Source organism: Micromesistius poutassou (genome assembly GCF_964030765.1).
Source record: "Micromesistius poutassou genome assembly, chromosome: 17".
Lineage (NCBI taxonomy): Eukaryota > Metazoa > Chordata > Actinopteri > Gadiformes > Gadidae > Micromesistius > Micromesistius poutassou.
Genome location: NC_140287.1, coordinates 16103522 through 16124517, shown reverse-complemented (window position 1 = coordinate 16124517; position 20996 = coordinate 16103522). Strand labels below are relative to the sequence as shown.

The 20996-nt window shown below is 46.2% G+C and overlaps 2 protein-coding genes across 6 annotated transcripts in view; both read right to left on the bottom strand.

The window, feature by feature from the left end:
* Positions 1 to 97: 97 nt before the first annotated feature.
* On the bottom strand, positions 98 to 13990 carry LOC311362237 (legumain-like). Of its 2 annotated transcripts, XM_084482051.1 has the most exons (14): positions 13885 to 13990; positions 9480 to 9640; positions 9044 to 9141; positions 7680 to 7761; positions 7424 to 7506; positions 7055 to 7130; positions 6456 to 6518; positions 6261 to 6327; positions 5428 to 5546; positions 4760 to 4849; positions 4173 to 4388; positions 2159 to 2329; positions 1171 to 1238; positions 98 to 839 (listed from the first exon to the last, which is right to left on the bottom strand). In XM_084482051.1, exons 2-14 carry the CDS (start codon positions 9621 to 9623, stop codon positions 809 to 811), a joined length of 1308 nt encoding a protein of 435 aa, XP_084338177.1. In that variant the 5' UTR covers positions 9624 to 9640; positions 13885 to 13990; the 3' UTR covers positions 98 to 808. The 2 variants fall into 2 exon arrangements, with proteins under 2 accessions (XP_084338177.1, XP_084338178.1); XM_084482052.1 differs by lacking the exon at positions 4173 to 4388.
* Positions 13991 to 17940: 3950 nt separating this feature from the next.
* LOC311362235 (legumain-like) overlaps positions 17941 to 20996 on the bottom strand; it is a 9922-nt gene continuing 6866 nt past the window's right edge. For all 4 annotated transcript variants that reach the window (XM_084482047.1, XM_084482050.1, XM_084482048.1 and 1 more), the window contains 3 exons: positions 19415 to 19585; positions 18541 to 18608; positions 17941 to 18193 (listed from right to left, as the gene is read on the bottom strand). In XM_084482047.1, coding sequence (XP_084338173.1) covers positions 18109 to 18193; positions 18541 to 18608; positions 19415 to 19585 — 324 coding nt within the window. In that variant the 3' untranslated portion in view covers positions 17941 to 18108. The remainder of the gene's footprint in view (positions 18194 to 18540; positions 18609 to 19414; positions 19586 to 20996) is intronic.

The window sequence follows — 20996 nt, the reverse complement described above, 5'->3', positions numbered from 1 at the left end:
AAGTTACCGATAAGGGTTTTAAAACCCTACCAGGTGTTGTACAACTTCTGTTGAATTGGATTGAATAATGATGTAAGAAATTCATTCTACACCCAGGACGTATTCAAGTGTTTTTTATTTTCCAAAACGATGGCACAAGGCATGATGGACGAAACTTGCCTCGGATCGGCCGGAGTACGTATTTTGAATCTTTGACCAGCAATCGGTATGTCTTTGGCTCATCAAACAAGCCCCATATGCAAGCTTAAAGTCTTAATTAGAAAAATTATTCAGATATCCAGGCCAAAAATTGAAGAGCAACATCGGCTAAAAAAGAAAAATAACACGCATCATCCATGGCCTGCAGAATCCTGGAGAGACAGTTATCATAGTTCAATAGGATGCATCGTAATAACGACACCTTTCATAGAATTCCTGTCTGACACACTACCGTAGTTATTATTGTGGTTATTATAGTACAGGTTTTTTTATAAGTGACTTAGTCATAATTTAAGAAGCAGGTAGGGGATAGGGGGGCGTCGCTCAAGGATGCCTCCAGGTAGACGGGTTAGGCACAGGGGTTTGAACCCACAACCTTTGGGCTGGGAGTCCAACTGCCCATCCACCTGCATTATCCTGCACCTCTTGCAGATACAATAGTTGCCAAGATTTTGATAGTTGATTCCTTAATAGTGCAGAGAAGCCAAGTTCTCAGAGGATGTCCCCCCTGTTAAACCTCATCGCCCCCCTCCTTCGTCTTCATCACCCTCCTCATCCTCAGGTCTCCTCTCAGACGCTCTTCGGTTTCGGCGGCAGTGCACCTCGCTCATTAGCACGCAGCATCCATGGCCCGCAGGATCCTGGAGAGAGCAGTTCACACAGTTCAATAGGATGAATCCTAAAAGACGACACCTTTCATAGGAATCCTGGCTGACCCACTACCGTGGTTATTACAGTACGCTTTCGATTAGTGACTAAGTGTTATTAAGAAGCAGGTAGGGGATAGGGGGGCGTCGCTCAAGGATGCCTCCAGGTAGACGGGTTAGGCACAGGGGTTTGAACCCACAACCTTTGGGCTGGGAGTCCAACTGCCCATCCACCTGCATTATCCTGCACCTCTTGAACCGGGTCTATTCTGTTCCCTGGTACGAGCCCGTAGACAGACAGACAGACAAACAGACAGACACACACCTGTCTGTGGCGTATCCTCTCTCACACAGGTTGACCAGGGCGTACAGGTGGCGGATTACATACTCGTACTGCAACACAAGGGGGCAGCAAACATCAGTACAGTAATTGACAACACATAGTACTACACACGTACATAAACAGGGAGCCTGAAAGACCCGCTTTCTTAATATGATCAGTAATCAGGATCAGCCATTTAGTCATACAATGAGCACAGAGAGAGGGACACTGAAACGTACAACCATGCCCATTTCCCTCTTCTGCCCGTCATGCGGCAACAATCAGGGTCAAGATGATTAGGGAACCGAACCCCACCCCCCCTCCCAATCCCTCACCAACATCTAGCCCCAGGGTACCTCAGTCTTGTTCCAGTTGTAGCAGGCTAGGCTAGCTAGCTGCAGCGTACCTCTGTCTTGTGCCAGTTGAAGCAGGCTAGGCTAGCTAGCTCAAGGGTACCTCTGTCTGGTGCCAGTTTAAGATAGCTAGCTAGCTGCAGCGTACCTCTCTCTGGTGCCAGTTGAAGCAGGCTAGGCTAGCTAGCTCCAGCATACCTCGGTCTTGTGCCACTTGAAGCGGGCTAGGCTAGCTAGCTGCAGTGGACTTCTGTTTTGTGCCCCTTGAAGCAGGCTAGGCTAGCTAGCTGCAGCGTACCTCTGTCTGGTTCCAGTTTAAGCTAGCAAGCTAGCGCAAGGGTACCTCTGTCTTGTTCCAGTTTAAGATAGCTAGCTAGCTGCAGCGTACCTCTCTCTAGTGCCAGTTGAAGCAGGCTAGGCTAGCTAGCTGCAGCGTACCTAGGTCTTGTGCCAGTTGAAGCAGGCTAGGCTAGCTAGCTGCAGCGTACCTAGGTCTTGTGCCAGTTGAAGCAGGCTAGGCTAGCTAGCTGCAGCGTACCTAGGTCTTGTGCCAGTTGAAGCAGGCTAGGCTAGCTAGCTGCAGTGTACCTAGGTCTTGTGCCAGTTGAAGCAGGCTAGGCTAGCTAGCTGCAGCGTACCTTGAACTTGTTCCAGTTGAAGCAGGTGGTCTTGAAGTGGAGCACGGCGCTCTGGTAGCAGGTGTGCTGCGTGAGGGCGCTCCAGGAGTTCAGGACCACCTGGGTCTGCACCGAGTCCCCGGTCACCGTCTCCACCACCCGGCGCATTCTGTTGGCAAGCTCCTCCTTGATCTGGGGACGGACACACACACACACACGGGCGTTAAACACAAGGTTTTGGCCAAAATATCCAAGTAGATGAATGCTGAATGCCTACCAACCTTTGCAACTAATTTCTGTCATTAGCCTTGTTAGGAAGCTCTAGCTAGCATGTACGCTCACCATTCCACAAGTCTACGACTACAAGTTGGCGCCAAGGACATTCCTATACCCCTTTTTCCACCAACGCCGTTCGAGTGCTTGTTCGGAGCCAGTGCCAATCTCGTACCGGTTCTTGGCTTTTCCACATAAATAATCCTGGCTCCGGGCCAGACAAACAGGTTCCAACTCAGCAACTCCACGCTGGTCCAGAAACAAGAACCAGTGACGTCTAGTACTGGGTTAGCGTAATTTTAACGCGTTCATTTTAAAGTTAAATTGAACTTCCTGACGCGTCGCTAGGATAGCAGGGTCATATACTCTGACGCATTGACGTGGCTCTACTCTAGCCCTAAAGTCTAGGGATGCACGATAACTTTTTTTTAAACCGATACCGATAACCGTTAACTTTCAGCTCCTAAAGGCCAATACCGATACCGATACCGATAACTGATAACACACACACATATCCATATATATATATATATATCCATGACCTAAGATCAGGACATTGTCGCGCAGACATCAGTAGAATCAACTGGGGGTTTAGGGGGCCTGGCTTGCAAGGGGCGGGATATGACGTAGGGTCGAGGTTCACAGTACGGCCCCTGTCACTCAGGTGTGTTTTGGTCTGACCGCAGACAGCAACAGAGACAGAATGGGCAGAACTCATCTTAAATGTTGCTGCAGCGATGCATCATATATTCCGTTGCATCCACAACATCCGCATCAATCGATGAAAGATTGGAGCATGAGTTACAGACAAATAGAAGAAACGACGAATAAGAAAGGCGTTGCAAACAACTGTGTTACCGGAGGAAGAGAGCATCTTTTTTTGCTTCATTTCACATCTAACAAACACTGGGACAAATGTAGTTGATATCTGTGTTTAACTGAGAAAACAGGGAGTGGAAGGCCGGGACCCTATAATGTTCAGCTAACTGTTGTCAATAATAAGTGTTACGAGAGTAGCATATGTGTGTGCGCGGGAATGGCAAGTGTGTGTGTGAGTGAGTGGACGAGCGAGGAGAGCGAGCAGTAGCGTGTGTCAGTTTAGTGAAGTAACGAACGAGTCCGGTTGTGTCTGTGCAAACGTGTATTGTAATGTTAGTGAAACTAAGAATAAAGTACCCAGCCTGTCAATCATCGGCGGCCGCTTCTTTCCGACCATATTCAAACCTATAAGCAGACCCACTGCCGGTCAAAGTGAAGGGTGGTACCCCCGAGAGAACATCGCCGCTGTGCTCCTCGACTACGGTCTGGGAGCCGACAGCAGGAAAGGTGTAACATAATAATAAAAAAAAAAACAGTTTCTATATCCGCGTGCAGTTGTGAACTCATGTATTGTAATTGATTGTATGATGTGTACTTTTAGGGTTATGATAAGACCTTTCATTTTGCGTTAGTGGGAGCAGGGCACTGAAATTATATAGGCTATGTTATCGGGGCTATTCGTCATGTTATCGGAATGACGTAATAATTTCTGTTATCGGCCCGATAATTATCGTGCACCCCTACTAAAGTCTGTTGAAAATCAAGCTGGTTTTTGGAGAGTTGAACCAACGCAAGCATCAGCCCAGCACCAGCACCGGGTTTGCGGTGGTGGTAAGGGGCTAAAGTCATCCAAACCAGATTCCTCTCGAGGCCTGTTTGGAGGCTCCCTGTTGGGAGGGGGGGGGTCGTGTATAAGATCTGGTCCCCTCAGCTCCCATCTCACCTGCAGCTGGGCCGACAATGACCGACTGTAGGAATTTAAAATGAAGCCATTAGACTCCATCTTCTTCCTCTTCAGGATGTACAGCGGCACGTCAGGGCTGGGGGTGAGGTCGAGGTTCGCCACGGGCTCCAGGGTCATGCGGGAGGCCATGGAGTTGGCCATGGAGTTAGTCCCGGAGTTACCCTGGAAGGCCATCAACTTCATATGGGCCAAGGTCTGTGGGGAACCCAGCTGACCAATCAGATGTGTGGAGGATATGGAGAGCAACACAGGTATAGAGGATAGCCTCCCCTTTTCAGGGAGAACGTTTTGTGAGGCCCAACTCATTACATTTTGTGAAGCTGCTTCCCCACACATGATTCGAACCCCGTAACATGAGTCTCTTCCCATTGACGTAGCTCGCCGTAGCTTACTTGCTCCCAATCAATATTCAGTCATCGAACTTCACTAAATAAATTCTTTATGGTCAAATATCTAAAATGTATGAGATAGTAATCTCCCGCTGCCCTGTGTGCATATCAGGCGTCCCCCTAAAATGGGGTCCGGACCACATTTGGGGGCAGGACCTCATTTGGGGCAGACCACACCTGGCTCCCAAACTGCTGCACGTGGCTGCGGTAGGTTTTATCCTTGACGATCTGAAACTGTTCTGCCAGCGTCTCTTTGTTCAGATCCTCCTGGAAGGGTTTAAAAAAAAAAAAAAGAGACGTGAAATCCAATCCACCAACATACGGTGAGGTCACACACACACACTGTGGTAACCCGCTCCCCACCAGGGGGAACCGTGGGCTAGTGGTGGACGGGGTGTACCACTGCCATCCACTAGCCGGCGGCAGAGAGCACGTCTTCACTCGACGCAATCAGCCTGATGGAGGACACCTGGCCGGAGGGGGGAAACGACTGGGTGGACATCTTAAAAGCCGACCGGGAACTCAGCTCAGGGGAGAGCAGAGACGACGACCCAGCAGAAGGCCGACAGCACACCCTACTTAAGTCTCACGGAGAACATAGTCTGGTTGATGTGTTACCTGCTATCTCTAATACCTGTGAATAAACGCCGCATACGGCTATTTGGAATCCTCTGCGTGGTACTGGCTGTGAGTTCTCTAGACTCTTGTGGACCGGGTTACCACAAGACACACACATACACACACACACACACACACAAAACCTGTGATCGCCCCGTCTGTCATGCACGTCGTCACGGCAACATGCCCCCCCCCCCCCCCCCCGCGCCCATTGCCACGGCACCCACCACGTCAGAGTTCTCCATCCAGTTGATGCTGTACCAGTCCCCCAGGAAGGTCCTCCTCCTCTCGTCGTAGTAGCAGGCGTAGGAGGACTCGGCGGAGTTGGTGGCCGTGGTGGCGTACACTGCAGGGGGACACGGAGGGGACAGCTCACACAACCTGCTTCATCCTCCACGGCAAGAGTCCCACAGTGTTGACCTTTCACTGAGTCACTGAGCAGGTCATACCAAACCCACCGCCTGTTTACTTTTGTGGGGTCAAAGCCAGGGTTTTAGATTCGTAACAAAAAGCCCACAGACAGCCGCAGCCAGGCTAGAACTTCTGGCAGAACTCAAAAGATTGGAAAACCACCTTGCTTTACATAAAATATGATATTTAAAACAGGGAAAGGATGGAGTATTGGTGAGGGGGTTCTGAATCCCAGTGTCCCACAGCCTGCATGGGGGGGGGGGGGGGGCCGTCACATGGGCAGTCGTGATAGTAGTGGTCTGCGTGTGATAACAGGACCATGTCCTGAACCAGAAACACCACAGACATGTTACTGTAGAGTCAGACGGACAGACAGACAGAACTTTGACCTACGGTTAAGGTCACGTGGATCAGATCGCGTGACGGGCTCGAACGGGAACTGAACCAAACAGGGAGGTGAATCACATCAGCTCTTCTCATTGGTCAAAATACATGTTTGTTTGTTTTTTAAATGCATGATGGCTTCAGCCCAAAACAACAACCGTGGGGTTGAGTTCCAGGAAGCTGTAATTCAAACCGACCCGCTGCCCCTAGTGGTGGGGCGGGTGAGGTGGTCTGGGGCTCCTTGAGAGGTTCAGGTTCAGCTCACCGTCGATGTCGTCGGACAGGTCGGTCATCATGGAGCCGGAATAACACGCCTCGATGTACAGAACCATCTGGAGTGGGTGAGAGAAAAGGGTCAAAACAAGCTCACACATCACCATGCTGTCAGAGTGAGAGAGTGAGTGAGTGGGTGAGTGAGTGAGTGAGTGAGTGAGTGAGAGGGTAAGTCTGATCACAGCACCTTTTGGTATTTCTTGTTGTCCCTCATGAATTTGATGGTATCCTGGAAGTCTTTAACGTGGAGCTGGGGAGAGTGAGAGAGCGAGAGAGTGAGAGAATGAGAACTATTATTAAATACTTGAACAGCTTTTCTCTGTGCCCTCAGGAAAGGTCTGAAGCTGGAGGGGGGGGAAGAGAGAGAGGGGGTGACATGTGACCTCAGACCGCCGGCAGGGACCCAATACTGAGGCCACTATGCCCCCCCCCCCAACGGCCCGCCATACAAATTGAATGGAAACCCGGCCACTCCTTTATAGAATAGAATGATATAGAAACAAAATGCATAGAAAAGGTCTGCTCCTCAGGTGGAGGGGGGGGGGGGGTCACTGGCGGGGTGGGCGATCAGATGACCAAACACAGATGACCCCACATTCTACCACCGGGGTCAGTCATGGGCCCTGACAGACTCTACCCAGTTGTGACATCACAATAGCAGGCGCTTTGCAATAACAAGTTTCAACTGATCAGTAGAATTCAGTCAGGCATGTTTTATCCGCAGGTATTAAAAGGAAGGAGGAGGGGGGGGGGGGGGGGGGGAGGGTGCAGGAAATGAGCGCCCACCTCGTCGTCGGGGAAGGCCAGGATGCCAGGACCGCCGTGATCCGTGAAGTAAACAAACACGTGGTCGTTAGGGCCGCTGGGAGAGAGAACGGTAGAGAGACACAGTGACAGAGAGAGAGACAATGATAGAGAGACAGAGAGAACGATAGAGAGAAACAGAGAGTGGTAGAGAGACACAGAAAAAAAGTGAGACAATGATACAGAGACACAGAGAGAGAACAGTAGAGACAGAGAGAAATTTGGTAGAGAGACAGACAGATGAAGATCACGTTGTGCCAAAACTTGCTTTGAGTAACATGATCTCCCAAACCAGGTCAGATTTCTTTCATAACAACAACCTCCTCCTTGTCCTGAAGAGTCATAACTCACCTCTCAAGAACCTTCCCAGAACCGCCCTTTATAGAGGCAGAGTCTCCCTTCAGAACCGCAAGGAAGTTCTCTGGTGTGACCGCCTACACACACACACACACACACACACACGCACGCACGTGCGCGCAATTAAAACGATGGCGGTGGGAGTGGAGAAAAGTTTGCCCATTTCCACACGGCCAACTGTGCACATCACTTTGGTTCAGAACCATGGCGCTGGGGATTTGAACCCGCATGTTGGAGGGGCGGTGCTCACGTCTCCGGTGTAGTCCTTTGGGACGCCATTGTACACGTCATTGCCGTTGGGCCGGTTGATCAACACGCCCGGGGTTGGGTTGCTGCAGAGGGACACAGAGACGGAGAGGGTTAGCGAGGTATGTTGCGCCCAAAGCCTGGGTTAGCTGGGGCCACGAAAGTCGCTCTCTTTTAGCGTTGCTGTATCACCATGGTGACTTATGCTGTCAAACCAAACCTGGTCGGGAGCAGGTTTTCAGCTAAGATAAGCGCAGCTTCCTAGCCCCTCCTTTGACAATGTCGTCACCATTTGTGGAGCCCGTATCGTAACTGTGTGTTCACACCAAAAGACACATTTTTCGCCTGGTCGCGCTGTCACCGAAGTTTTGCTGTGCGACAAATCATAATCTGTCGCTGTGCATTTATGTGTGCAGTTATGTCAGGCGAATTCTGTCGCGGAGCGTTTTTCCCACCAACAGTCCTTCATGCCAATTCAGTCTCATCAACCATGGCCGAGATAACCACCATTGCATGTCTTTATCTGTTGTGGAAGAGGGAGAGACGTCGGAATGCCCGTTGTTTATGGGTTAATAATATAATCCGGAGGCGCACACAGCTTTGTGCCATGATATATATTGTATATATTATATTATATAGATATTTATATATTATATTATATTATATTATATCATATAATATTATATATAGAGCTCCGGGAGTCGCAAACGGCAACAATCACTTTCTCCTCCAAGCTGCGGTTCACTGCGGAGTGCAGGGAACGGTTGGCCCGGCCGGTTGAACGCTGATTGGCTGTTTTACGTTACTTCACCCACGTTACTCACAGGGAGTGAAGCTGATTGGCTGTCTCACGCGAATGCCGCAGCAAAGTTCAAATATTTCAACTTCAGCGAAATTTGTGGCGCTGCAAATCCACGTGAACGCGCCCGCCTGTGACAGGGAAAAATGTCGTGCCGTCAATCAAATCTTGCCGCAGGTTTGTGCCGCGGCAAATTTCGCCCATCTCTACGTTGACTTTGTATTGAAACGTGTCGCCCGCAACGTTTGGTGTGAACACACAGTAAAGGGTCTTTCCGACAGAGGGTCTTTCAGGACAGATCCCTTGGCATTGCCTAAGAATATTCTTTATGAGAGATACAGGTTCTCATCAGAGGGTATTCGCTATTTGATCGCCCTTGTTGGACCCTATGTAGACAGATTGACTTCCCCATTTTTCAATGCAAATCTAGACACCAATTGCCGAGCACCAACAATCGCTAGGTGAACCCATTCCCCGTATACAACAAAGATAGCTAGGATAAGGGTAAATTGGTAAATTGGGCAGTGTTTGTTCTCTATCGGGGGAATTTCCAAAGAAGCAGAACCCACTTTTCATTGGTGGCCAAGTCGTCAAACATCATGACCACAATCTGCTCGTCAGGAATGCCGTTCTTATGGACGATCTGGTAGGCATGGCACGCATCAGCCTGGACGCAGACAGAAAAACACAGACCATTCCACACTTTAATCACCACCAAAAAGAGTTACTTATTATTTATAATTCACAGAACATGAAAAAATAAGTAGGCATTGCAGAAGTACACAATCATAACGTGTGTGTGTGTGTGTGTGTGTGTGTGTGTGTGTGTGTGTCCAAGCTTATCTTTGAATACTTCCCAAAGCCTAACTTAAGGCATGACCTTAACCAAACAAAGACTCTCTAAAACCAAGAAAAAGCACAAAGCCTATGTGATGATGTTGGTTGACTGGTTTAATTTCCCGCGGTGGAGGTGGTGGTTACTGAGGGACGTTGGTTCTTTCTCACCTGATGTCTGTAGTTGTCCCAGCCTTTGGAGCCAGCGACGATCACCACCCAGTTCTTCCCAGCCTCTGGGGCTTGGTCTTCGGAGGGGAACTCATGGATCAGGATCACACCCAGGCCCAGCAGGCCGAGCAAATAGTGGATCATCGCTCTTTGTCCAGACACTATCCCGGTGGAGGAGGAGAGAGGTGGAAAATATAGATCTGTTTTAAAGGCATGTGCCCTGGGTTCAGTGTTTAAACAAAAACAAATGAAAAAGTGGTTGTTGGCAACGTTAGTACAACAACCTGACACCCCTGAGGGGTATTCCATCAACCAAGCTAAACGCAAAGCCGGGCTTATTTCGCTTAACCTCGCTAAGCGAAACTAAGAAGGGCCCAGTTTCCCGATAACGTTGGATCCATGCTCGTACGATCATTCTCACGAAGGATCTTTCGAACCTTTGTTAAAAAACGTGAGCGTTTCCCGAAACTTCCTAACATGAACGCGCGTGCACTGCTCTAACGACGTTCGTAGGCTTGTAACTGTCCACTGACACGGTGCTGAAATGGGCTCTGTAGGAGGGGGAGATGCAAGAATGTTGTTAGATATAAAAAAAAATATCTCCCCATCAAGGCCAACAGCAGAGTAGCCTACGAAAAGAATAGACTAATATGAATGCACCAAAAATATTAAAACAAAATTGATTAGGCCTAGGCCGACATATTCTATATCAGTCCTAATCCTGAACGCACCGTGCGTACATTTTTTCACGGCATGTTCCCCCCTGAAATAATTCCATATTCCAAAAATAAAAAATAGCTTGTGTCTGTGTGACAACTATAGCATTTATCTAAATGTGCTGATTTCTGAAACATGCTTTGCGCAGCAAAGAGAGCAGACTTTCTCTGATTCCGCATAAGGTTTCATTGATTGGCTCACACTCTCTAGTCTACAATCTTTGGTGTAAACATAAAAAATGCAACGTTACATTCATCATTCAAACGCAGAGACATTGACACGGCTATTGCTGTTGCTGGTCTAGATCCTGCCCATATTGTTGGGCAGGGGTATGATGGTGCGGGCAATGTAAGCGGGAAAGGCACGCATCGCAGCACAGTTTCCCGCAACAGTCTACGTTCACTGCAGAAACAACGCTCTCAACTTTTGTGCACTCCACTAAGGTCAGGGATGTTCATAACTGTCTAGACACAGTCCAATAAACAATCGCAACAAAAAATGCCTGCAGAAATTCTCTGACACCCACTGGTCTCAGCATGATTCATGTACAGTATGTCTTCTGTCATTGATCAATATGAGGACATTTTAACCACGATGGTTGAATTAAAATCAGAGGGAGACAGCAAGTGCAGCTCGAAAGCGACCACACAAGAGCTTGATTTTATTATATGGCTTGTGATAGGGTTGCCTTGTGACGTGGCATTTGATCGGTACATTTCAGCTGCGCATGTATTTTTGGAATTTTAAATTGCTGCAATAAATGATGTTGTTGACTTCTAACATGTCTCTGTCTTTGCTGTTTAAATTTAAAAGTAGTCTATGAGTAGTAATATGTCGGCGGTAACCACTGTTTTTGGGGTATTGCGAAATTGCGCCAGCTAGACCTACAGTGGTATTGGAAGTGTTTTAATAAAACACATCGGATTGAAAAAAAATGTCCATGTAAACCCGGCTAATGTACAGCCAAATCCCCTCGCTACACACACTACATTAACCCTTTCACTGCTGAACAGTTTGCAGATAGCTTTCTGGCTAGTGATATTGCTACCTCCATTTTAACTGTGAGTGACCCCCCACCCCCCTTGTGCAGACGAACTACTGAGTATTTTCAACTCCTCATGCTCAGCAATTTTAGATTATATTGCCCCCCTTTAGCTCAAACGCCCCAAACTCATATCTCATCCATGGCTGGATAACACTACCCGCTCTCTCAGGCGAGCCTGTCGGACAGCTGAGAGAAAGTGGAAGAAAGATCACCTCACTCATTTTTAAGAACTCACTAGCAACATTCCAAACAGCAGCTAAAGCAGCTAGAGTTATGCACTTTTCCAATATTATCAGCAAACACGTCCATCGTCCCAAAATCCTTTTTAGCACTTTAAACTCAATCATTAATCCACAAGCCCCCTCACAAGTTGAGGCTTCCACCGACATCTGCATGACATTTTTGAAATGTTTTATTGACTAAATCAATCACATTAGGCTTTCAGCATCACCAGTCACTCCCCTGCAGCACTTAGGTGCTAGGCCCTTAGCTATTTTTGACCATTTCCTACCTGTGTCATTAGAGGAACTGAGGGACATTGTTAGGGTCATGAAAGCCCTCAATTTCTCTTAACGATGCTATCCCCTCCCAAATAATGAAAGACACCACCATCGGCCCAAGTATTCAGGTCATCCTCAACTCTGGCCTGACCACGTGTTTTGTTCCAGCAAGTTTTAAGCACGCGGTTGTTCAACCGCTGCTTAAAAAACACAACCTGGATGCAAAATGTCCAAAAAACTACCGCCCTATCTCAAAATGACCTTTTATTTTAAAAATCCTGGAAAAAGTGGTTTTATCACAACTATAGCTTGTGCTCCCATGCTCCCTAGGTAATATAATCAGAAAGTATAACATCTCATTTCACTTCCATGCAGATGACTCGCAATTATACCTTCCTCTCAGATCTGCTCCAGACCCTCCTTGACTGCCTTGAGGAGGTAAACGTTTGGATGGGAAGTAACTTCCTCCAACTTAACAACGACAAAACAGAAGTTATTATTTTTGGCCCTTCCAAATCTAAAGCCCCTCTCACGCCCAACCTAGGTATTCTCTCCCCTTATGGCAAACCCCACACCAGAAACCTGGGTGTCACCTTTGTCTCGCATTTTTACTTTGACAAGCAAATTGCTGCTGTAGTCAAAAGCAAGTTTTTACCAGCTTCGAGTCATTGCTAAGATGAAACTGTAGTTTAGTGGGCTAGCCAGCCCATGACCATGCTGCATCCTGATAGCCAATCAGGTTGGACTTGGGGTTCTGGGGGTTGTTCTTAAGACGCGAGTAGTTTGGTTGCACGAGGGTTATACGGCAGTGAACACATCATGTAACCTGTACGTGTCATATACAATATAAAGTCAACTTACTAGTACACACGGCTTGGTGGAGTCAATTCCTTTCAGGACATGATAGAAACCCCATTTATCATTTCACAATCTGGAAAAAGTAATCCACGCTGGATTACTGCAACTCCCTTTACCTAGGACTACCTCAATCACTCTTCTCTCGCCTTCAACTGGTCCAGAACTCAGCAGCAAGGCTGCTGACTGGGTCCAGAAAGCAGGATCCTATTACCCCCATCCTAGCATCCCTCCACTGGTTGCCCATTCACCATAGAATTAATTTTAAAACCCTACTTATGATTTTTAAAGCCCTTAATGGTCTGGCTCCACCCTACATTACAGATCTTATCCATCACCACTCAGCTCCCAGGTCCATTAGATCACGTTCAGGTCTCCTGAGGGTCTCCTGCACGTTCCACGCACTAGATTAAAACGGAGGGGTGACAGAGCTTTTGCTGTGGCATTTTTAAATATAGGCTCAAAACACACATCTTCTCCCTGGCCTTTCCTCCCCTTTTATGATATATGTTATTTTTTATGTTTTTCATGTACTGTCCTTATTTTAAACTTTTTTTATTTTAAAATTTTTACTTTATTGTTTGTATATACTGCAGGTATATAAAGTGGTCTGTGTTCTTTTATATGCCTTTGTTTGCACTGTGTACGGCACTTTGGCCAGTGAAATTTTTTTTTAAATGTGCATTATGAATACATTTTACTTACTTTACTTAATGATTGCGTTGGGATTGAACCCCGGACGACCGGGTGCAAGTCTGACACGTCAACGAGACTATGGGGGAGACTATCTCCCAGATTTCAAATCCAAGGTCAATATTCAATTAAAATGTTACGCTTAATACTACTTATGCATTCAACAGATCAGTGATTTTTTTGCCAGGCGGCATCCCTGTTTTTATTAATGGTTTTGTTGTTCCCTTTTTGAGTTATTATATGCTTGTATTCCTCATAGACCTCCACAAGCAGCTTCTGTTCGCCGCTGGAAAAGATCCCGCTCTGTCCTTTTCGAACATTTGATCCATGATTCGACGTTCACGGTTCTGGACTGGTTACATATCTCGTGAACATGCGTAATCCGCGATAAGGTAAGCCTGGTTTGAACTAACCTGAGCAAGGCGCGGCTGAACTGCATTGATGGAACGGCTTTAGCCTCAAGTGGAAGTTGCCGCTAGTTCTAACTGGGCTTAATCAACTAAGTGCCGCCTTCGTTAGCGACTTTGATGGAATACCCCTCTGTTAGCCAATATATTCGTGTAGAAAAAGTGAAATAATAGTGAACGTATATCACCTTTATTGAAGCGAAGGAACTGGAAGCGACTCAGTCCGCCAGTGGGTATACAGTATAAACCCTGAGGGTTATGGGATCGATCTTTATAGGCAAGACTTTCGGGAAAACAGTGGCGGGACTTTTTTTTTTCTTTCACATAGCAGCCAATCACTCGGGTGGAGGGCGGGACTTGCTTAATTTCAGCCAATGGGTTTGCTCGGAGGGCGGTGCCCTGGGTCTCTGGGTCATAACACTGCAGGCAGTGTTAAATGCGTTACACATTAACAGGCCAGTGTCGACTGCACTGCATACTAAGGTTACATTCAATTTGTAAATAACAACGTGTACTCTGTACCATGCTGTGCAAATGCCATGAGTGTGCATCCTTTTCTAAATGAGGGCAGACTCTTGAACTCTTTGCTGAAACTGTATGTCTGCCAAGACAGACAGCAGGTGACCTGCATGTGGCTGTTTATTACACCCCCTCATGGATCACAAAGTCACTTTTAAAACTATAGGATTAAAGCATGTCATAAAGCTAAAACTTGTTAAAATCAAAAATGTTTACTTTTCCCACAATTTCATAAAAAAGCCAAACATGATAAAAAGTAGGGCTGCCCCCTAATAGTCGACTAAACGTTAGTCGATGAGAAGAGTCTCAGTCGACCAAGTTTTCATTAGTTGGTTAGTCGCGCAAAAAAAATGCCATCAAATCATACCAATCAAATCTAACTAATTATAATATTGACGTGTCGGATCTGGCTGAGAGTTTATCTCCAGCTGAACAACATCCAGAAGAATCCGATCCGGACCTGGGGCCGTATTCACAAAGCTTTTTATCTTACCGCTAGTAGTGCTCCTAACTCACGCTCAATGTTTTTACGTAGGAGTTTTTTTTCTTAAAAGTAATTCACAAAGCCGCTGAGACCTACTCATACTAACTCAGTTTAAACTCCATTTAAACTGAGATTAAATTTAAGTGTTGCACCAGTAACTTTAAACCTATTCTTAACCTGGTTTAACGGTTATATTTAAACCACCTCTGGAGGAGGTTTATGTTAGGTTTTCAGTTTTCTTGACAACATGGCTGTATATCTTCGCTGAATGGGGTTAGAGGAAAGAGTTCATTGCAGGAAAATGAGAGATAGGTTAAACCCAATTGAATTTTATGAAAATTGTTTTCACAGCTGCGGGATCATATCAATGATTTTCTTTGACCTGAGTTACCATGTTGGGGCAACCCAGCTAGAGGGTCCATAATCATTGGTGGTCCTCCGCCAGTTTGAAACATCCGCCTCCTCTCTTCTGTATGGAGGTAGATTTGTGTCTTTATTATGCAATCAAACAGAATAGGTTTGAGAGCAAAACTTTCCACACTGCAATCAAAAAATAGATTTGAGAGCAAAACTATCGACACTACAATCAAAAAATGTTTTATTGCAAGTAAAATAAATGTGAATTTTTTTAAATAAAAAATGTATTAATGGGAATCCAAAAGTTTTGTTTGCGAATCCAAAAGTTTTGTTTGCGAATCCAAAAGTTTTGTTTGCGAATCCAAAAGTTTTGCTTGCGAATCCAAAAGTTTTGCTTGCGAATTCAAAAGTTTTGCTTGCTGTTGAGCTGAATCTCGTGGGCGGGACCTACGCCGAAAGATGTAAGACACGTCTCTATTGGCCAGTCTCGATCGGAGTGACAGCTTTGCAACTCCGCTCCCGAGTCCCGCTCGGTCTCATCATGGACTTCAAAACTCCCTCTCTCGTTACTAACTGTGGATGTTGCCAAGCTGTCACTCCGATCGAGACTGGCCAATAGAGACGTGTCTTACATCTTTCGGCGTAGGTCCCGCCCACGAGATTCAGCTCAACAGCAAGCAAAACTTTTGGATTCGCAAGCAAAACTTTTGGATTCGCAAACAAAACTTTTGGATTCCCATTAATACATTTTTAATCACATTTATTTTACTTGCAATAAAACATTTTTTGATTGCAGTGTCGATAGGTTTGCTCTCAAATCTATTTTTTGATTGCAGTGTGGAAAGTTTTGCTCTCAAACCTCTTCTGTTTGATTGCATAATAAAGACAAATCTACCTCCATACTTCTGCCGCGTCCTTTTTTGCCTTTGCATTGTAATTCAAGGCCGACCTGGGCTGTGCCACTTGGGCAGGGGCCACTCATTTTCTCCCCTCTGTAAATATAGACTTGGTAAATATAGACTCTGTAAATAAAAGCAACCATTAATTTATTCACGAGAGCTGGTGAATATATTGTAGTCCATCTTTATCAAGCATACATCGTGAATTTGTTCACATTTCGCCAGAATCCATCATCGTAGACACTGATACTGTATTATAACGTCTTTATTGGAGAGTTAAGGGGTACAGTCAGTATGTATATTTTACACCAATACTACGCTGCGGATCAATAGTGTCGTCATGCGCATGCGCAGTACCACTAGGTAGCAAAATCTGACAAGGGAGCAGAAATTGGCAGAACACCGGCACCCAACAACTAATCACCGTACTGACCGCTTCTAAACTAAACTCTATGAGTATGTCTCAGCGGCTTTGTGGATTACTTTTAAGAAAAAACTCCTAGGTAAAAACTTTTAGCGCAAGTTAGGAGCGGAGCACTCCTAGCGGTAAGATAAAAAGCTTTGTGAATACGGCCCCAGATACTATTGTAAGATCTAATGCTGACTGTTCCATGAGATGCATCAAACCTAGTGTTCCTTCCATCGTTTAAACAGACCAACTTGTAGTCATCCATAAACTCCTCAATAGTGCTCCCACTCTCATCCACTTTTGTTCCTCCCCACAGAGTGTTGTGAGCATTAAAATCTCCACATAATACTACCTTTCCATTTCCCCCCTCATACAACCCATCTAGCGTCTCTCTCAAGATTATTTTACAAGGGTTATAAAAGTTGATGATCTTAGTTTTACCTACCCAGATATCAACCAGGACTGCCTCTATATCTTTATTCGAAGTTACAGCTCTATAATTAATCCCTTGTTGAATAAATGTAGTCACTACTCCACCTCCTGTAGTGTCCCTGTCTTTGCGCACTGCTGTGTATCCATGTATAATGAAATCGAGTGATGATTTTATGTGGGTTGTGTGACATTTTTTAATTGTAATATTCCCTAGTGATACATTTTTACTGTAATACTCTCACATAGCCATATCCAGTAGCACCAAGCATAGTTTAGAGTTAATTTCCCCTCACAATCGCCAGAGGGCAGCACTGAACACATTTGACAAAGTTACGAAACATTTACACTAGGGGCAGCAACGGACACACAGAGGAAGTGAGAAAACCATAGATGAAAGGGGGCGGGCTTTTAAAGCCACAGAACACGCCCACCTCTACCTTCTTATTTAACTCGGACTCCGCCATCTAAGAATCAGAATCTCTCGGCAGCGTATCCTGAATGCTAAGCTAAGAGACGCTCCGCGCGTGTTATGTACGATCCCTCTCCTTTTGTTTCATAGACGATAGACAATAGACCAATAACCTTAACCAAATAAAGTGAGTTAAAAGCGATCCTGTCTCGGCGGCCTTTCCTGGACCAAAATCCACAACAGTTGGCTGTCGGATTCTGTGTGACATTTTCTCGCTAACAGTTAGCCGTCTTCTTTCCTCTGCGCTGTGGGCGGAGCCTATGACAGCAGGTAGGGCGATGACACTATATCTGGGCGTGGCCAACAGTCACATCATAGAAATAGTATGAGAAGAAGGAATCTGCGTAACCATAATGTTTGTATGTGTGGAACACTTCATACATACATGCATGTTCTTTTTTTCTGATAAATGTACTTATTGTAAGTTACTTTGGATAAAAGCGTCTGCTAAATGCCCTAAATCTGGTCCATTGGACCAAACACACAATTATAGATGTGAAACAGTCTAGCTTTGAAGATACAATAGTGTTGTTGGATGTTGGACAGAAAAACAGAATCAACATATTTAAAAGATTTATAAGTTACTGATAAGGGTTTTAAAACTCTACCAGGTGTTGTACAACTTCTGTTGAATTGGATTGAATAATGATGTAAGAAATTCATTCTACACCCAGGACGTATTCAAGTGTTTTTTATTTTCCAAAACGATGGCACAAGGCGTGATGGACGAAACTTGCCTCGGATCAGGCGCAGTACGTATTTTGAATCTTTGACCAGCAATCAGTATGTCTTTGGCTCATCAAACAAGCCCCATATGCAAGCTTAAAGTCTTAATTTGAAAAATTATTCAGATATCCCAGCCAAAAATTGAAGAGCAACATCGGCTAAAAAAGAAAAATAACACGCATCATCCATGGCCTGCAGAATCCTGGAGAGACAGTTATCATAGTTAAATAGGATGCATCATAATAACGACACCTTTCATAGAAATCCTGTCTGACACACTACCGTAGTTATTATTGTGGTTATTATAGTACGTGTTTTTTTTATAAGTGACTTAGTCATAATTTAAGAAGCAGGTAGGGGATAGGGGGGCGTCGCTCAAGGATGCCTCCAGGTAGACGGGTTAGGCACAGGGGTTTGAACCCACAACCTTTGGGCTGGGAGTCCAACTGCCCATCCACCTGCATTATCCTGCACCTCTTGAAACGGGTCTATTCTGTTCCCTGGTATGAGCGTGTAGACAGACAGACAGACAAACAGACAGACACACACCTGTCTGTGGCGTATCCTCTCTCACACAGGTTGACCAGGGCGTACAGGTGGCGGATTACATACTCGTACTGCAACACAAGGGGGCAGCAAACATCAGTACAGTAATTGACAACACATAGTACTACACACGTACATAAACAGGGAGCCTGAAAGACCCGCTTTCTTAATATGATCAGTAATCAGGATCAGTCATTTAGTCATACAATGAGCACAGAGAGAGGGACACTGAAACGTACAACCATGCCCATTTCCCTCTTCCAGCCATGATGCGGCAACAATCACGGTCCTCTGCAAGAGAATTAGGGAACTGAACCCCACCCCTCCAAATCCCTCACCAACATCTAGCCCCAGGGTACCTCGGTCTTGTTCCAGTTGTAGCAGGCTAGGCTAGCTAGCTCCAGCGTACCTCTGTTTTGTGTGCCTCTTGAAGCAGGCTAGTCTAGTTTCAGATAGCTAGCTAGCTGCAGCGTACCTCTCTCTGGTGCCAGTTGAAGCAGGCTAGGCTAGCTAGCTCCAGCGTACCTCTATTTTGTGTGCCCCATGAAGCAGGCTAGGCTAGCTAGCTCCAGCGTACCTCGGTCTTGTGCCACTAGAAGCGGGCTAGGCTAGCTAGCTGCAGTGTACTTCTGTTTTGTGCCTCTTGAAGCAGGCTAGGCTAGCTAGCTCCAGCGTACCTAGGTCTTGTGCCAGTTGAAGCAGGCTAGGCTAACTAGCTCCAGCGTACCTAGGTCTTGTGCCACTTGAAGCGGGCTAGGCTAGCTAGCTCCAGCGTACCTCTCTCTGGTGCCAGTTGAAGCAGGCTAGGCTAGCTAGCTCCAGCGTACCTAGGTCTTGTGCCAGTTGAAGCAGGCTAGGCTAGCTAGCTGCAGCGTACCTTGAACTTGTTCCAGTTGAAGCAGGTGGTCTTGAAGTGGCGCACGGCGCTCTGGTAGCAGGTGTGCTGCGTGAGGGCGCTCCAGGAGTTCAGGACCACCTGGGTCTGACTCGAGTCCCTGGTCACCGTCTCCACCACCCGGCGCATTCTGTCGGCAAGCTCCTCCTTGATCTGGGGACGGACACACACACACACACACGCGGGCGTTAAACACAAGGTTTTGGCCAAAATATCCAAGTAGATGAATGCTGAATGCCTACCAACCTTTGCAACTAATTTCTGTCATTAGCCTTGTTAGGAAGCTCTAGCTAGCATGTACGCTCACCATTCCACAAGTCTACGACTACAAGTTGGCGCCAAGGACATTCCTATACCCCTTTTTCCACCAACGCCGTTCGAGTGCTTGTTCGGAGCCAGTGCCAATCTCGTACCGGTTCTTGGCTTTTCCACATAAATAATCCTGGCTCCGGGCCAGACAAACAGGTTCAGACTCAGCAACTCCACGCTGGTCCAGAAAGAAGAACCAGTGACGTCTAGTACTGGGTTAGCGTAATTTTAACGCGTTAATTTTAAAGTTACATTGAACTTCCTGACGCGTCGCTAGGATAGCGGGGTCATATACTCTGACGCATTGACGTGGCTCTACTCTAGCCCTAAAGTCTAGGGATGCACGATAACTTTTTTTTTAACCGATACCAATAACCGATAACTTTCAGCTCCTAAAGGCCAATACCGATAACGATAACTGATAACACACACACATATCCATATATATATATATCTCCATATATATATATATATATATATATATCTCCATATATATATATATATATATCTCCATATATATATCCATGACCTAAGATCATGACATTGTCGCGCAGACATCAGTAGAATCAACTGGGGGTTTAGGGGGCCTGGCTTGCAAGGGGCGGGATATGACGTAGGGTCGAGGTTCACAGTACGGCCCCTGTCACTCAGGTGTGTTTTGGTCTGACCGCAGACAGCAACGGAGGCAGAATGGGCAGAACTCATCGCGATTATCTTAAATGTTGCTGCAGCGATGCATCATATATTCCGTTGCATCCACAACATCCGCATCAATCGATGAAAGATTGGAGCATGAGTTACAGACAACTAGAAGAAACGACGTATAAGAAAGGCGTTGCGAACGACTGCGTTACCGGAGGAAGAGAGTATCTTTTTTTGCTTCATTTCACATCTAACAAACACTGGGACAAATGTAGTTGATATGTGTTTAACTGAGAAAACAGGGAGTGGAAGGCCGGGACCCTATAATGTTCAGCTAACTGTCAATAATAAGTGTTACAAGAGTAGTGTGTGCGCAGTGTGGGAATGGCAGTGTGTGTGTGAGTGAGTGGACGAGCGAGGAGAGCGAGCAGTAGCGTATGTCAGTTTAGTGAAGTAACGAACGAGTCTGGTTGTGTCTGTGCAAACGTGTATTGTAATGTTAGTGAAACTAAGAATAAAGTACCCAGCCTGTCAATCATCGGCGGTCGCTTCATTCTGACCATATTCCGACCTATAAGCAGACCCACTGCCGGTCAAAGTGAAGGGTGGTACC

Coding starts and splice junctions, on each gene's coding strand:
- LOC311362237 (XM_084482051.1), bottom strand. CDS start 9,623: ATGATCCACTATTTGCTCGGCCTGCTGGGCCTGGGTGTGATCCTGATC. Junction 6,328..6,455: donor ACAACAAGAAATACCAAAAG/GTGCTGTGATCA, acceptor CACCCACTCCAG/ATGGTTCTGTACATCGAGGC. Junction 4,850..5,427: donor GGATGGAGAACTCTGACGTG/GTGGGTGCCGTG, acceptor AAACCCTTCCAG/GAGGATCTGAACAAAGAGAC.